The sequence below is a fragment of the Pleurodeles waltl genome, chromosome 3_1 (assembly GCF_031143425.1).
Source record: "Pleurodeles waltl isolate 20211129_DDA chromosome 3_1, aPleWal1.hap1.20221129, whole genome shotgun sequence".
Taxonomy (NCBI): Eukaryota; Metazoa; Chordata; class Amphibia; order Caudata; family Salamandridae; genus Pleurodeles; species Pleurodeles waltl.
The window spans coordinates 835,111,221-835,129,736 of record NC_090440.1 but is presented as its reverse complement, the minus strand read 5'-3'; the positions used below and the strand labels follow the sequence as shown (position 1 = coordinate 835,129,736).

Sequence of the window (18,516 nt, the reverse complement as noted above, 5' to 3'; positions counted from 1 at the left end):
AGACCTGAGTGACCACAGTTTCCCTGAGAAATCAATTATGTCATGTGCTTGGATGCCCAATCATCCCTGCCCTTGGGAGAGATGAGGCACTGCTAGTTAGCAGGAGCAAAACCCAGATTAGGGCGACACTGCAGGAGATTCTGCCGCTCAAAATCAATTAGTCTCATTAGAATAATGAGAACCTACGCAACACTATTACCTTTTGTTGTAAAGTGTGTCTCACTCGCCAGGTTCTAGCCCTTCTGTATCTAACGCTCAGGTACCACTGCACCTGCCTTGCTGCACTAGTAATAGTTACACCATTGTATAAACCCATGTCATCTAATCACTTTAGGCCTTAACCTCAACCTGGTCTTTGATTCTGCACTTCTCTACTTTCATTACAACACAAACATACCAAATAATATAAACAAGATGCATGACCACTCAAAAGTGGAGGAGTTTTCAAACTGGTAATTAAACATTGACTTGAATAATGAGCTTTAACTACGTTCTTTTCGGTGCTCTATGTCATCCATCCATCCTAAACTACTGTAGTCTGGGAGAAATTGCAAAACTAGATTATTTTTCCTCCATTCATGAAGTTAAATTAGTTCTAGCTAATTTTAGGGAAAGCGTTTCAATATACAGTTAAAGGCTCATTAATCTCATTTCAATATTTTCTCAGTCACTTTCGGCATGTCTATTTTCATGCTTCACTAATTCGTTATGTAAATTTAGGGCTTAACTAATGGATTTGCCAAGCGTGAAAGTGCTAAACTAGAAGGCAAAGGGCATGTATGTTACACGCCCCTATTAAATTTCTACTGGGAATTTCAAACGAACTATGTGCAGCCATGTCTGTCTGGCACGAATATACGATATTCATTCAAACTAACTACGTGGCTCAAAAATTAACAAAAATTGCAGTGAAATATTTTGTATTATTAAAGCTAGAAATAGCCGCATATCTATCTATTCAAGTATTTGTTTTCATAATGAGGCAATTTACTTCCATGCATACCACAGCATGAAGCTTACCATCGAATCGCACCCCCACCACGCCAATTTACAGAGGTGTTAACCAGCCATGGTCCTGTCATATAGTTCTTAATTAATGACAGAACAAATAACCCGGGTGTGCAGGAAACCCAGAACAGCCAATCGGAAAGCAGCAGGCAGTAGCTTGTCGCAGGCTTTCAGTTGTGTCCAATCGAACCGCCGCTTACATCTCAACTTTGGACTGCTTTGCATCTCCAGTTTCAGGAGCGCAGTCCTCCTGTCAGGGACAATTTGTGGTACCTTTCGGTCAGCAGCGGGCATCATGGAGAGGAAAGTGGCGAGAGAATTCAGGCATAAGGTAAGAATTTGCCATTGTTGACTGACCCTCGAATGTAACTCTTCTGATAACAAATGACAAAGTAAAACTTTGTTCGTGTCTAGTTTTCTGGAGAAAATGCCAGGTGATGAGACTATGGACTTTGGAAATATATTATTAACTAGGAGAGGCGACTCTTGTCTGAAGCTGCTGGGGAAGGCAGGCTGAAGGTTTTGACAGGGCGTACAATTGTTTCTATCGTCTGGGGGTAAATGTGTAAGTCAGAGGTTAGGTTTAAGAGCAAATCGAGCAGCTTGCCAGTTTAAAACACGCTTCTTTTCTATATAGGCAAACCATGTCTACGGTTTCTGTCTTAAATGTTTCTGGTTTAAATAGGAAGGGGGTTAGGCAGTGCGTGTGCAAACGTCTGTATTCACTCAACCGACGTATTATAATAATGAATTTCACAGCAATTTGAAGTCTCGAATATACGTATTTACAAACTAGGGGCGGCGCTATGGACAGGTATTGTAATAGTATAATGGAATAACACTGACTCTTTATGAGAAAGTACTGTTAAACTTAAGAAGGCTCCGTGGCAAATTTATGGTATTAAAGATTGGCCGTAGAGTATGCTCAGTCGCCCGCTGTGTGAAAGGTGCAGTGACGGGTATTAAAATTTAATGTACAAACCACATTTTGCAAATGGTCGTGAGGGTTAAGAAAAGTAACTGAGGGTTAAGGAAAGTAACTGAAATATAGACATCATCACTCATTTTCTTTTTAAAACTCATTTCGCGCAAAGAAGAAAAACACATTTGACTCACATGAACTTGCCAAATGCATGTTTTCTTTTTCGCTGTCTTGCGGCTCAGGTCTGTAAAACCCTTTTGCCAACGCTACATGATACTCATAAATAATATATGTGGTTTTGCAAAAACAGATCCAATTGTGATTCTCCCGACAAACACAGAGGCACCGCTTCATGCGGCCTGATATTTATTTTATGGCACCTCTGTTACTGGAGCAAGGTAATAAAACCTGTTACACATTAACCCTTTGACTTTTGACCCTGAAACGGAACACTTTATGCCATTATTTTTAAGGTGGGACCAATTGCCATACAACAACACAAGGGAACGCAGATGGTTATTCAACCAGGAAGCTTGATTGTTCATTGGCTTTTAATTGAAGGTTGGTTTAGCGCATATGAGGCTGGACAGCATCGCGTAGTACATCATTCTTGATGGCATCATGACGTTAGGAACTGCTCATGTGAATCTATATTCCTCTGCGATGACACCAACTGCTTTGCACGAATGAAGAAACATTTGAATGAAATGCTTTAAAGCATTTTGAGAGACATTTGAAGTGCGCATCTACCCAGAGTCTGTATAAAAAAACTTCTCTAACATAAATATTTTTACTAGTGTTTGGTAGTCGATGAGGTTATAAAACATACCATCTCGGTGACTGGCCCGGAATTGACAAAAATAATGCAAACATCGTTTGTGGAGCATATAAACGGAATATCAATGAGCGTACCTAACGGAAAAAAACGGCCCGGTCATATTGTGCAATCAGACAGATGGCACCAATTTTCATAAATTCACGTGAAACTCACCTGCATATTGGCACTATGTTCACGGCAAGGCCTTAACACAGGTCCCTGCAGTGCAGGAGTGTCTCCAAGCGTTCAGAGGGGCCCTATTCACTGTGAGACATTGGAGGCACTGGGGGTCCCTCTGTACACTCTGCGGCTGGGGCCAGCGTTTGATTTCGCCTGCACAGCACCTGTGACGTGCTTGCAAAATGTCTAGTATATAAAAACAAGCTTTGGCAAAGCCAATAGATTTCGCTTATGCATGACGTTTTAAAAACATATTTTTATTCAAGCAGGAAAGGCGTTTTATTAATCAATACATTGTTCCCGCACATCAAGGGCCACAATTACAGATAAACAAGATAATTCATTGTATTGAAATAGAGAAAAAAAGAATATAGCCAGTTGAAGACCTGCATTTTCATGGTTGTAGAAAAAACAAAAGAGAGCAGTGCTTTAATCACAATAATAAATAGCAATGTAGACTAAGTTAATTTCTCCCTGACCAGCATCTTTGAAAGCTGGTCTCACTCTTCCAGATATTTCCATATTTTTTAAATGTTTTATTAATGTGTGACCTATTGGCATTGTCAATGTATTTTATAGAGATTTACACAGCAGTGGGGTCTGCTGTGCAGCATGGCTTGAAGTAAATAGAAACAAAGGGCCGTATTACAAGTTTGGTAGTGTGTGGACCGGCATGGCGGCAGTGGACGTCTGACTGCCGTTGGGTTGGCAGTCGGACTGTCGTATTATGAGTCATGCAGGCCTATGGAACAAAGACCGCTGCGGTTCTGCCAGCATTGGCAGGCAGTACAGACCGCCACATTCACGAGGCAGCACAAACAGCCCAGCAGAGATAATATGAGGTTGCACACCGCCAATGTGACCGTGGTGGTCCAACCCCCACGACTCAGCTGGAGGAAATGGAAAGTATAAAGGGAGACACTCACCTGCAGGCAGCCTTACACGTCCGGTGCCACCATGGAGCCCATCACACATGCCCTGCCGCTGATCATCAAAGGTGCACAAAATCCACGCCGCCATATATGGAACTGTCCGCAAGTACGCACACCTGCCTGTGTCATTACGCCCAGCAACAGATCGTCGCACAATCAGCCATATCATATGGGAGTCACACTACGGGTACCAAGTACATGTGTCATTTTGTCCAGGGTCGGTATCATGCACAAAGAAGGACAAATTCACAGAAACAAAATGCCTCCTTTGGGAAGGTCACTTACACTGTACCGCAATATTACACAAAAATACACGTCTGCTCATCTCAGGCACAGGGACAGTGTAGTGTACACAACATTGTGTCACACAAAACTGGCAACACAGCAATATCACCTCTACAAATACAACTCACACACTTGCACTGCAGGCATGCCATGGACTGTCGTCACAATCAACACACATATATATGGATGTGGCATGGAACACACACACCACTCCCAGTAAACGGCCCTGCAATGGACACACACATCACCCACATTGCAACACAATGGAAGGACAATGGGATGCACAATAGAAGGAGAGACACATATACAAAGCTCACTATGCAAGCAATACCTGCACAATAGGGATGGGGACATCAGTAGCACTCAGGGAATGAGGCTGCACTGGGACACATACCACTTTGCACATGCCCCTTAAACATCATATACAAAGGAACTGGCCCTACAAGTATCTCAGGGACAAATAGTACTAGAGTCAAGTGATATGCAAATCTGCATGATGGGGAAGTGCAAGTCAACAAAGCAAATACAACTCCAACTGCATGGGACGTACATCTACATGAAGTAGCTGCATGGTACAGACAGCAAAATGGACACATACACAGTCAAATGTAAAGATAGCACAATTGAACACACTCCATGTCTGCACAAACAAAACTCAAGCTGCCACACATTAGATGAATCTATAATCCATATCAGAGAGACAGGTCTAACACAATACATGCCCACATTGGACAAAACAAGATGCAATACTTACCATACCAAACAGAACAGAGTGCTACGGCACCACAATTGCATTAACACCCACGTATCCATACAGTCAACATCTACCTTTGTCTTGGGTGACACCAGCACTGCCCACAAAGTCAGATGCTGCAAACAACAACATATGAATCAGCAAGCAACTTTATCAGACAACAGAAGTTACTCAGGAACAGCATAAAGGTAGAAAAGGAATTGCAGGACAAATGTGTACCCCCCAACATTCCAACTGTTTGGGTTTATTTACTGGAAATTCCTCAGAATTAAGGCCATTGGTCAGTCTATGTGTATATGCAATTGTCAATGCACATCACTGTGCTCTCACTAGACGCCTTTACTTCCAGGGACCATACATCACTCACTTGTTGTCATACAATGGTAGGCCAGTTCCAACTGCATTCCCACAGATCCCACGCAAGGTCACGCAGACATCTATTTGTCACATACACAATAACAATAAGAAATGATGCACCAAGAACATGCCATGCTGCTGACAACAGTATAATACCGTGGAGAAGGTGACATGGAAATTCTCATGTCACACAGGAAACAGATCCACAATGCACACTTCACCAAGTGAAATTTGTCCCAATAGAGTCATGAAGGTAGTACTAATGTTGCTCAGATATGCCACGCATTTGGCATGGAAATGGACACTGTAGGCAAAATGTACAAAATGTCAGGGAGATATGTCTCTAAACTCCACAACACAATGAATCAGCAAGTCCCAGGGAAATCACCATCAGTGTCTGTCACCCCTTACAATGACATACTCTGAGTGCATCAGTAGACGCTATTAGTCCTTTGGATGTTGGAGAGTCCCAGAGATTTGCAAGTACTTGTAGAAGGCCCTCAACATGATGCCAATTGGACGCTACACCATTGTCTCCATTTGGTCATGCAAAGCCAGATGCTTGTGGATGAATGCTTGTACCCAAACACATGTGATGATTCCAACATAACTGCAAGCCACTCCCTGATGCATGCCAACAGTCAGGTTACAAACCTTCCCCATTTCACATGTGCAAAGCACTTTGCTACATGATTCTACATCAATGGCATGGAAATGCACATTGTGGGTAAAATCTCCAAGCCAAACCATCATGTCCCTCATTGCTACTGCAGTTGTACATGCTTGCCAAATGACATGCTATGATGGGCGAGGGAATGTGTCAGCCAAAAATCAATGGTGACACACTCCTGTCTGTGGCACAATATGAAATGAAACCCCTTTGTAAATGTCCTATTCCACACAGAGGTTGGCATGCACATATGCGAGGCAATACAGAAATTATCCTTTCAACACAAGTAGACCATACATGAAACAGCAGCTTGCAAATGTTTTTCTAAAGAGAAAGGTACATATGCTGACATGTAGACACAAAGGATGTTGACAACAGTGATGGCACATAAATCATGTCAAGGGACATTTCCCACTTACCAAGGGAAATTATCGATCCATAACAGTACTCCAAAAAACTGTTTGCACTGTCACATATATGTTGTCTATCTTCCCATTACAGACAGTAGTGAGGCACCAGCACCTGTCATACGCTAAGGACAAGTAGCCTCTGGGTGGCAGCGGCCAATATTCTCCTTTCACCAGACACATGGCTGAGGACAGTGATCCATCACTACCTTTCTTTTGGCCTGTAACACTGAGGAGTAGTGGTCTGTTGCATAGAAATTACACCCACTACAACAGCAAACAGTACTTGATTGATCACTGTGCACAGCCATATGTTGTCCCTGAAAAACAAATTGTTTGTGGATTGTACGGGTGTCATGGTACGATGGACACCCTGCCCACGTTAGGAGGTCATCTCCTACTAGACATCAGTGCTCTTCCGGGCCCATTGGCTCGGGTCCTCCCACCTCTTGTTACAGTGTGCCCTCCACCGGTTGTGGACTCCCAGGGTCCGCTCCTTCTGGGCAATGGCTCTCCGTAGCTTGTTCCTATGATGGGCATTGACCTGCATGGATGCAAAAGACAAATCAAGAGATTGCAATCAAAAGTTTTGGCACAAATGATTAAGTCATACATGTCAGAAACACCAAGCTAAAACTTCTAAATTTGTTCACACTCCACAAGTGTGAAACACACAAGCAAATAAGTACAGGGACATTACTGCAGACATATGTATTTGCATCTGCAGACTAACCCACTGCCCTGCTCATAGCCTACAATGACTAGGCAAGCTTACTAACATCAGGCAGCCCATGCTCCAGCAACCTGTACTGTGATGTGAGCCACAATGAAACACTACACACTTATGTGGCTTCTGAAGGGTATACTCCTTAGGCCTGAATGGACCAACACATTGACACTCTGTGAGAGTGACTCACTGCATACAGTATCTACAGGCAACTGCCATAGTACAAACTTCACCACTATACTTGAGTAACAACCAAGGGGCTGGCATGGTGGGTACAGAAAGTGTCTTCCTTGTCCATATGTGGACATGTTAAATAACAAATGCAGACTCATGCCTCTTCAGGGGGTGGGTTTTGTGGTGTGTATCTGTACAACAAAATAGTCCTTTGGACATATGTGTCTGTCCTACAGGAATAGCATCCAACACACAAAGGCATGCATTGTACAGTTTCTGCTATGTGACCAAGCTACTGAGTCACATATTGTGGCCTCACAGGAATCAACACACTGTCTGCACTGTGGGACTGTACAGGACAAATATGACCTGTGTGAAGTTGACAACAGAGCTGTGGGAATAAGAGACCTGTCATGAGTGAAAGACACACATTTACAATGGTGCAAAATGCACATATGGACTGGTTTAATGATTTATCTCTGTACCCATTCCTAATCTAGTCAAAGGACTGAGACATTGAGGGCAGGTTTTGACACTAGAGCATCATATTGGCCACATGCCAGGATCTCCTAGGGTACAGGGAGTGGGCACACTGCCACAATTGCATAGTCATAGTGACTCTTCCACAGCCTGGACTAGGTCCCATACTGAGAGATACATTTGACGGGCCCTGGTCTCTACAGGCTGAGCAGACAGAACCTACATGAGACTCCATTCCCATCACTTCCATGCATGACAGTACATCATGTGGCCATCAGCAATTTGGCATGTGGTGTGTGTGACAACCTGAAGGGCACAGTGAGTCATCATCTGCCTTCCACACAACAGTGTTGCTTGGCTAGATGTGGTTTGAAAGATCTGTGGCACTATACACATTGCTCACATGATTCTCAACGTACTCATACAAGTTGCATACACAGCTCATGCTGTCATGCACGTACATGTTGTCCAACACTTACAACAATCATGGAGAAAGAGATGTCATTAGATGGCAGTAATGTCTCCTTACCTAGCTATATACATCCAAAATAAGGATGATCTAGGACCCCAAAAACCTCACAAACCACAATGTGACTGAACTTACCATATGGTACTGGCTACCAATATCTGCACACTGTACATCCCATTGATGGTAACCGAATGCAACAACAGGCACACTAGATGTCTAACTGGCATTCAGGTGCACATTGTAGACTGTGAGGAGGAAAAGGATGGTGAAGTATGTATAAAATTGGGCATTTGAGGTATTACCTGCTCCTCTGGTGAGTCATAGAGCTGTCCATGCAGGGGAGGACCTCAGTAACAAGCCTCTCCATCTCCTCTGAAGAGAAGGCAGGGGACCTATCACCTGCTGGACGTGGCATGATTGCTCCCAGAGGCGCTCAGGTCGTGGTGGTGTTGCTGGCAGCAGTGTCAGGAGTTAAGTGAGTGAATCTGCAGAACATGGCAGTCACATCTGCCATGTATGCGGTCGTTACCGCTGGCGGACTCAGCCATTGGTCCCCGACTGCCACTGGCAACAACGTTAGCCTATGGCTGTGTCTGCTGAGGTTGCAACTGCCTACCTCCATGATGACTCCTGCCGGCGGTGTGGGTGGTTCCTCATGTCCAGTGGACCAGGTCGGGTATCCACCATTTTGGCAGCCTGACATGCTGTATTGGGCCTTATAAACTGCATCACACCTACGAAACATGTTTTTTTACCTCACAAACATCCTTAACCTGTCTTGCCATGTAGCTCATACTACTCAACCACCGTTGTAGTATGTTTTAGGGCACAGATGGCATTTAACAGTGGGGCACAGTCCACCACTGCAAATGGTCAATTTGGCTGCCAGAATCAGTCACATTTCGAGGGACAATTAAGTTGCACATTTTTGAGTTTGGTCCAAATCCATGTTGTGGACTCATTTGCTGAAAATCATGGGGGTCACATGTGAGCCTTGTGTAGTTGCCATCTGTGATGTGTACTGGATGCCATGTCTTTACAGTCAGAAATGCTTTGTCACATGATATCATTGACGTGCATCATGTATGTTGCTGTGGACACACTGACTAATGTTAGAAATCATGTCTTGTCACACATAGGTACCCTGGGAGAGGGAGGTTGCGACAACCTCCTGTCTACTGTCCACTGCCAGACCTTCAGACCATGGAGCAATGGCACATTATCATGTACGACTGCTTGGATAGATAAACAATAGTGGACTTATGTCATTAGTTGGAGCCAGATCTGATGCCAGATATTAGTTATCCAACCAGCATATCACCCAGTGTACAAGTCATGTCAGTATTGCACTTGCTAGCCACAGGATCCTTCCAACATACAGTGGCCCTGTCTGCTGGTATTTCCCAACCTATGTTCAGACTGGTGTTGATTGATGTCCTTTCAGCAATGTTGAAATACCTTGGCAGCTAATCCAATTTCCACAGTGTGAGGGTTTAGCCCATGTGAAGGCCGAGTTTTATGGTTTTGACCACCTCCCACATGTGGTGGGGGCCATTGATGGCACACATGTTGGCTTGTTGCAATCTCAGGCTAATTAACAAGTTTATCGTAACAGAAAGAACTTCCAGTCCATCAACATGCAAGTTGTCTGTTTAGCACATCTCTACATTTCAAATGTCTGTGCCCGTTATCCAGGTCCAGCCGATGATTGCTTCATAATGCAGAACAAAACCATTCCCCAGCTGAAGTCACAACTGCACCAAGAGAGGGCCTGGCTGGTTGGTAAGGCACAAATGTCCTAATTGTGTGTGTGCAATGTCAGGTGCTACAATCATGAACTGAGTAACTTGTTGCACATATGTCCCATTTCTTAATAGAAGACTGCATATCCAAACTGTCCTTGCTTGTTGACACCACTAAGGAACCCAACTACACCAGGGGAAGTTGGCTTCAATGCGGTCCATGGAAGAACACAGAGGGTAGTGGAGCAGGCGTTTGAGCTCCTGAAAGCCAGATTTAGGTGCCTGGGCAGGAATGGTTGAGCCGTCCTCTACTCACCCGGAAAAGTGTGTCAGGTCATTGAGGCATGATCCATGCTTCACAACATAGCCCTGCAGAGGAATATCCCATACATCTCAGAGGAGGGGGAGCCTGCAGTGCCACCAGGTGACACTCTTGAAATGCCAAGTGAGGATGACAGTGGTGAAGAGGGAGCAGCTGACTTGCACGAAGATCTCCTCAAGAGCTACTTTTCATGAGTGTAAGTATGTCATGTAATGTAACGACTGTGGCTGTGCAATGAACTGTAGTTGTGAGAATGTGTGGAGTTGACTATTTTGGAAACAGATAGGGAGCTGATACTAAGAAATATTCAGCCAAGGGCTGCTTGATGAGTTCGTTTTTCACATATTCCCCACCTTGATGATGTTGCTATGTTTATGTCAATTTCCTTGCAACGTACTTTATTTTCCAGATGCTTGCTATATGATTTGTGTAATAGGTATGTTTTCAAGCCTGTACTCCTTGTCTTGTTTTTGTATAAGTACCTACACCATAACATCCTATGTGGGCATTTCAGAGTTGTGACATTGGCATGTAACTGATGCTGTTCTAACATACTAAATGGACATGAATTGTTCCAGGTAAAGTAAGTCACAGATTTTGGGTGTATGAGACCGGTGCCAAGGCAGCTTCCACAGTGTTTAGGTGGAAGGTCTGAAGTGCACATTGGACTTGTTTTGTGTGCTGTGGTCGGCCAATTGCTTTATGTGTGTCATCATGTGGGCATGAAATACGTAGCCATAGATTACAACCAAGTTATTTTTCCTTCACATTGGCTAAACACTTTTTGTATTACCGGTATGTAGCTGTAGATGTGTTTCATCATTGCAGGCCACAGTGCCTGTGCCACAACACTGACATATGTTTGTGTCATACCACCAGATGCATGGGAATTGGATTATGAATGGCCTGTGATCAGGGACTGTTGTACTGCCATCTCTCTGTATCTTGGTGTTGGACCTGGCCCTTTGTGCAGAATCATCCCCAAACTTTTTGCCTCCTTCCTCCTATTTTTTCTGACCAGTTTTTGTTGGCTTTAGGAATCTGGGGACCTTACCACTGCTAACCAGTGGCAAAGTGCATAATTGTATTAGTGATTGGTTTACCCATGATTGGCATATTTGATTTACTAGTAAGTCCCTAGTAAAGTGCCCTAGAGGTACCCAGGGTGTGTAAATCAAATGCTACTAGTGGGCCTAAAGCACGGATTGTGCCACCCACAAGTAGCCCTGTAAACATGTCATATACCTGCCACTGCAGTGTCTGTGTGAGCATTGTTGCACTGCCAGATCAACCTGGCAAGTATGCCTCCTTGTCAAGCCCAAACCTTCCCTTTTACTACATGTAAGTCACCCCTAAGGTAGGCCTTCGGTATACCCAGGGGCAGGGTGCAGTGTATTTAAGAGGTAGGACATGAACTGGTGTGTTTTACATGTCCTGATAGTGAAATACTGCCAGATTCGTTTTTCACTTTTGCAAGGCCTATCCCTCTCATAGGTTATCATGGGGATTGCCTTTAAATATCTTCTAAGTGTAACTTCCCATTGAGAGCAGAGAGAAAGATATGGAGTTTGGGGTCTCTGAACTCACAATTTAAAAATACATTTTTTGGTAGAGTTGTTTTTTTAGATTGTCTGTTTGAAAATGCCACTTTTTGAAAGTGGGCATTTTCTTGCTTAACCATTATGTGCCTCTGCCTTCCTGTGGACTCCACGTCTGGGTCAGACTGACAGTTGGGCTATTTGTAAATTCCCTCTACACAGTGACATAGAGGGAGCTGAGGTGTGTCCTTCATATCCTGATGGGTCTTCCTGAGCTAGAGAGGGAGGGAGGAGCTGACACCTGCACCTGAAAGGGCTGTGCCTGTCCTTACACAAGGCAGTCTCCAGCCTCCTGGTGTGTGTCTGAAGCCAGGCCTGGGCAAGGCAGGTTTTTGTGAACAACAGGGACTTTCCTTTGAAGTTTGCCTACTTCAAGGGCAGAAATGAGTAGGAGTAGTGGACCCACAACCCAGAGACTTTTAGAACACTTCTGGATCAAGAGGAACTTCCGCCAAGGAGAAGAGCTGAAAAGCTGGAGGAGGAGCACTGTCCCTTTTCTCTGTGTGCTTTGATGGGTTGGCCTTCAGTTGCTGCTTTTGCCTTAAAGGGGACAAAGACTGGACTTTGCTGTGTATCCTGCTTGTGACATTTCTCCAAGGGCTGGGACTGAGCTTACCTCCTGTTAAGAAGTCACATGGACATCAAATACTTCACCTACCAGCCTCTGGGGTTGTTTTCTGTGGACCCTAACTCGCCAAGTGGGGGCTATTACAGTTTCTGGGCCCTTCAGGAGTAAAGGCTGGCCTAAAAACTAGAAGAACCACTTACACCCAAAGCCATGGTCCCCGCTGGATTGTGACAATCATGAATGACACCGCAGGCCTTGGGACATGGGGCCGGAGTGCCACTGTTGCTCCCCTTAATGGGGGCAACTCTTAGGGGGAGGACCAGGAGTCGAATGGGAGCTGGCGGTACTGGGCTGGTGGGCGAATTTCCTCTTATGGGCAGGACGGGGTGGGGTCGGGAAGAGGTCAATGTGGGAAAGGAAAAGCTTCTTAGGACCAATGGGGTGGGGTGTGCAAGGAGAAATGGTAGTGGAGGTAGAGGGAGTGGTTGTAGGAGGAGGAGGTGTGCTGGACTTGAGTGCAGGTGCATGGACAGTGTTCGTGTGTGAGGTGGATGGCTGTTGGGGATCTGAGTGGGAGCATTTATGTGTCTTTGGAGGGGGCAGATAGGGTGGGCGAGGACAAACAGGATGTGTGGATGTATGTTGTGGTGGTGTCTGCAAGTGAGGTGGGTGTGCTGCATGAGGTGGTGGTGGTGACTATGCATGTGGTGTGTGGGGTGCATGTCTGCGTGTCTGCTGTTTTGGTGACTGTGGGCAAGGCTGTGCAGGTGGCAGGATCGAAGACTGATGATGCAGTGCATGCAGCTGTGAGTGCTGATGTGACTGTGAGTGAGGAGGAGGAGGGGGAGACAGTAGAGGCAGTGGTTGTTGTTGTATGTGCTTCTGTGTGTTGGCTTTGTGTGTGCTTCTGCAGTGAATTGTGCTGCCTGTGCTTGTCTGTATGAGTCCTGTCTGTTGTTTTGGGTGCATTCTTGTCTGATTGTGTGCATTGGATGGGTTGGGGGAAAGGGCTATGGGATAGGGAACAGGTAGTTGGAGGGGGGACGGAAGGACCAGGAACACTGGCTGCCTTCAGAGAGGAGGCCAGAGCCTGAAACGATCTCTGTAGGCCAGCCAAACCACTGTGAATGCCCTCCAGGTCGGCATTGCATTGCAGCATCTGTGATGCCAGCCCCTGGATAGCATTCATTATGGTCGACTGCCCTACAGAGATGCATCTCAGGAGGTCAATAGCCTCATCACTGAGGGCAGCAGTGCTTCTGACGAAGGAGACGCCGACCCTCCTGGGTGAGTGGGCACGGGCAACTGGTTGGTGGGCAACTGGGAGGGCAGTGCTGGTACGGGGGTGGCAGAAGATGAAGTAGCTGGGGTGGTCCCTGGGGGGTCCACCACCACCAGAGAGCTTCCATCAGAGGAGGAATCAGAATCTGTAGTCATTGCTCTAGTCTCCCCCAGGGTGCTCTCCTCACCCTCCAACCCATTTGTCCCCTCGGCGTCAGTAGAATCTGCCTCCTGGGTCATGTGGGCTGCAGCTCCCTCACTCGCTTGTGGTCCTGCTCCTTCGCCAGATGATGCTAATGCATATATGGACAGGATCACAAAAGGAGAGAGGGTGGGGGAGAAAGAAAGGGAGCACAGGGAAAATCACAGGACCAACAACACAGATGGCATACACATCACAATCACTCCCTGGGACTTACATTGCGCAGTATGGACCACAGTGACAAACCATTGCCTAGGTACTACAGCAGGAAGGAACCCAAACACTACCATCTGCACAACTCCCGGGACCAACTAAGCCCTGTCTACCATTGTATGCTAGATACCTGGCAATACAAAAAACTGCATACCACCCTACATAGCTAAGCAAGACCACGCAGGAATGTCTAAACCGGCATATTGGGGAATCCACTGACTAGAACATTTCACCCAAAACCCATGGCAGGCAACATATACAAAATACTACACAGTCTGTACTCAACCCCTTGTGGCTGCTGTATTGCCCTCAAGTGCCCATCCAACTCAGGATTGGCCACTGCCAGTACGCGGGCCATTAGGGGGGTCAGGCTCCGATGGGCACCACTCCCTCGTTGGGGGGAACAGGGCCTGAAAATCGCTACAATGATGCACGTAGGCTTACCAGGACGATTGTGGAATGCACTTTCGGTCTCTTGAAAGCCAGGTTCAGGGGCCTCCATTTGACAGGTGGATCCCTATGCTACTCCCCTGAGAAGGTCTGGCAGATTGTGGTAGTCTACTGCATGCTGCTCAATTTGGCACTCAGGCGCCATGTGCCCTATATACAGGAGGAGAGGGGTGACAATGCACCTGTGGCAGCAGTGGACACTGAAGACAGTGAGGAGGAGAAAGAGGAGGAGGATGTGGACAACAGGATACATATCATTCAGAAGTACTTTCAATGACACTCAGGTAAGACTGTTGATCTATACATGTCTCCATTTTAGTAAAGTGCTGTGTGGCTGTAGCATAACACCAGTCACTACCTTTGCATCACAATTGATTGTCACCTATGCCTTCCCTTATTGCTGATGTTGGTGTGGTTACAACAGTGTACTGATGTGATGACTACAGACTACTGAGACACATTTGTTGGATGGATTCACACATTACAGGACATTTACACAGGATCGTGCAGTTCAATACAGTTCAATACATTGCACATTTCTTTCTGATGAAGCACTATTATTCAAGTTGTGTTCAAGGGTATTTATTTGAATGACAATAATAACAATTGAAAAGTGCAATAGAGTGGGGTGATGGTTGGGAATAGTCCAGTGTAGTGGCCCAGTCTGCTTGTAGCACAGGTCCAGTGTCCATGGGGCCATAGGAAGTTCAAGCAATGGCAGTCCAAAGTGAACAAGGTGACTCAGTGAAACACAATGGGAACATTCTGGAGGGGCTAATTTCCTGGCGGTGGTCTTGGTCTTGGCAACTGTCTCTGGTGTCTGTCTAGGTCACAGAGAACATTTTCAGAGTGGTTCAGCTTCTGCAGGGGGAGGGGTGTTGGTGGCCTGTGAGTCCTGTGGCAGGACCTCCTGTCCACTAGCTGCAGCAGATGTGGAGGGTTGGTCAGTACACTGGCTAGTGGAAGGGGCCCACTGGTGTGCTGTCTGCTCAAGTATGATGTTCGCCATGTCACTCAGCACCCCTGCAATGGTAGCTATGGCGGTATTCAAGACCTGCAATTGTTGTATGACCTCCTGGTGGTGTTCCGCCTGCAGCCGCTGGTTTTCCTGCATGATGTTGAACACCTGTCCCATCCTGTCCTGGGATTGTTGGTATGCCACCAGGACGTTTGTGAGTGCCTCCTGGGCAGTCGGTTCCCTGGGCCTTTCGACCCCCTGGTGCACAGCTGTCCTCAGACTGTCCCTGGCCTCTGTACCTGTGTCCCCTGAACAGTGTGCCCACTCCCACTGACACCAGGATCTTCATCGTCTTGCCTGTGTGGTGTTGACTCGGTCCCTGTACAGGTGGGCACACTACTGATTTATGTGTCCTGGGGACAGAGGTTTGGGGACGTTGGCTGGCTGCTGTGCTGTTTGAGTCTGAGGGGGGACTGTGGTGGACTGGCTATGGGATGTGATAGTCGACTGACCAGTGGTCCCGGATGGCCCAGGGAGTTCATCCAGGTCAAGGCTTCCAGAGTTGCTGTCATCACTGAGGGCATATTCTGGTGGGGGACTGGGTTGCCGTGGCACCTCCTCGCCGCTTACAGTGGCTGGGTCACCTGTGGGAATGTAAGTGATTTGTTAAGGTAATTGCCTGTCACATATTATGCATTTCTACCTTTCCCAATGATATTGGTGTTGTCCTCCCACATTTGGTAGTGTATGGTGATGGATTGTGGAATTGGTAGTTCTCCATGCTGTCCATGCATTGCTGGTGGGTGTGCATGCAGAGCTGGGAGGGATGTGCTGCAATGCATATGGTATGCAGCGGTAGACATTTAGGTGTGGCAATTAGGGTGGTACACTGTGTGGGATGGAGGGGGGTGAAGGGAGTCAGGGTGAGGGGGGTGAGATGGCATGCAGGTATGGGGTGGTGGTAGGTAGGTAATGGTGACTCACCAGTGTCCAGTCATCCGGATACTGCAGTGAGGCTTTCAGGATGCAATATTGCCAAGACTTGCTCCTCCCATGCTGTCAGCTGTGGGGGACGAGTTGGCGGTCCACCACCAGTCCTCCTGATGGCGACCTGGTGCCTTGATGCAATGGAACGCACCTTCCCTGTAGGTCGTTCTACCTTTTCCAAATGACGTCCCTTGTGCATGGATGTTGTCCCACAGTGTTTACCGTGTCCACGATCCTCAGCCATAGTTCCATCTTCTTGGCAATGGAGATCTACTGTACCTGTGCTCCAAACAGCTGTGGCTCTACCCTGACTATTTCCTTCCTCCATCACCGCAACTCCTTATCAGTGAACTAGGGTGCCTTTGTGGGGACATGGGTGTTGTATGGTGTGTGCTGTGCAGAGGATGTTGAGTGATGTGGCGGGGTGTGTGGTGCGTGACAGGTGAATAGGTGGTTGTTGTGTGTGTGTGCAGCTCTCTAAGGGATTGCCCTGGCAAGGTGTAGCGGTCTTGTTGTGTTTGCAAAGGATTGTGGGTGATGTGGGTGTGTGTTTTATAGTACTGTTGATGGGTGTGTGTATTTGTGTCAGGCGTGTTTTTTTTGGACTAGCTAATGTTGGCTTGTTTTAGTTTTGGGTTTCCATTTCCACGGCGGTGTGCACCACCAATGGTTTACCGACGTTGAATGTCTGCTGTGGTGATTTGTGGATCATAATTTGAAGGGCATTGCTTTGCTGGCGTAATGGTATGGGTGTTAGTTCCGACAGTTTTTCGTCTTCTGTGGGTCTGGCGGATTTGTGGTTGTGGCTGGTTTCTGTCGGTTTTGTGTGTGTGTGTCATTATCTGGCAGGTGGATGTTCGCTTCCGCAGTGGTATGTTGGCGGCCGTCACCACGGTGGTATTCGGTAAATTCCGCCAATGTCATAATCAGGTCCTATATGCTTGCAGAACATATTATTATTTAAATTTTTACATATTTTGTCAGTTCGTCTCTGACATAGCACTTGTTGTTCCCACGGGATCTTTAGAGGGTGAATTCTTGTTGCACCAAGGAGCATTTCAGCGCATTTTCCAATCTTTTTGGTGTCACAATTTAAATTATAAAACACGTCACCTCAGGTGATATTGTAGGTGATCACTTGATTTAGGTTGTTCCACTTATCATCAGTTGTTTCTTTGCAAAACCGGCAATACTCATACAGAGAGAAATGAGTTTGTACTTCACTGACCTCCACCACCCCATCTGCATTAGTAGTGTTAAATATTTGCAGCAAAACACTAGCAGGAGTTGGAATTGCAATTAGGCAGGTGGAGATGACATCGGTGGTGCTTTTCATATTTGTCATGCAAAAGAATGACCTGTTAAGCACAATTTGTGTCAGGTGTATCCATACATTCTCCGAGTGGTGCAGCAGAGGTGTCGATCGGTGCTGTCAGTGGATCACTTCGGAGTTGGAGGCCCATGGACCCTCCTGACCCCACTCAGACATGAACACACTCCACTGACTACAGTCAGCATAAGGGCACCTTGTAGTATGATCTGTTAAAGAGACAGGTATGATTATTCTTGCAAGTAACATTTATCAGCTGGAACATGTTCCACCTTTTCTTGTCCTGGTTTCATGACTAACAGAATGTTCTTATTTCCTTTCGCTATGATCTCTGCTGGTTCAGCGGGCCGATTTTGGGATTATACCCACACTTAGCACCAGGATTCTTATCAGTGGAGCCAGAGCCCCTCGTACAGTGAAAACGGCTGGGGCAGTCCACTTTTTGACTATTCCTCCATTCACGGGAATAATCGCAATTTGAACAGTTATGTCTCCAGCTTGTACCATCAAATCAGCATCTCCACTGTTCAATAATATCACCTTGATTTCTCCTTGATAGTCTGTATTGATCTCTCCCCCAAGACCTGAATACCCTTGAGTGTCAGCCAGGTGTGATGCGCAATCAATCCGAAAAGCTCTGGGAGAATTTGTATCCCTACTCCTGTCTCAATGAATACCATGTC

General features: G+C 46.3%; 1 protein-coding gene across 2 annotated transcripts in view; it reads left to right on the top strand.

Annotated features, from left to right (window-relative positions):
• The first annotated feature begins 1,181 nt into the window (after positions 1-1,181).
• Positions 1,182-18,516, top strand: part of USH1C (USH1 protein network component harmonin) — a 605,394-nt gene continuing 588,059 nt past the window's right edge. Inside the window, exon 1 of one of the 2 annotated variants that reach the window (XM_069223746.1) lies at positions 1,182-1,339. In XM_069223746.1, coding sequence (XP_069079847.1) covers positions 1,304-1,339 — 36 coding nt within the window. In that variant the 5' untranslated portion in view covers positions 1,182-1,303. The remainder of the gene's footprint in view (positions 1,340-18,516) is intronic. The other variant, XM_069223747.1, reaches the window with a different exon arrangement.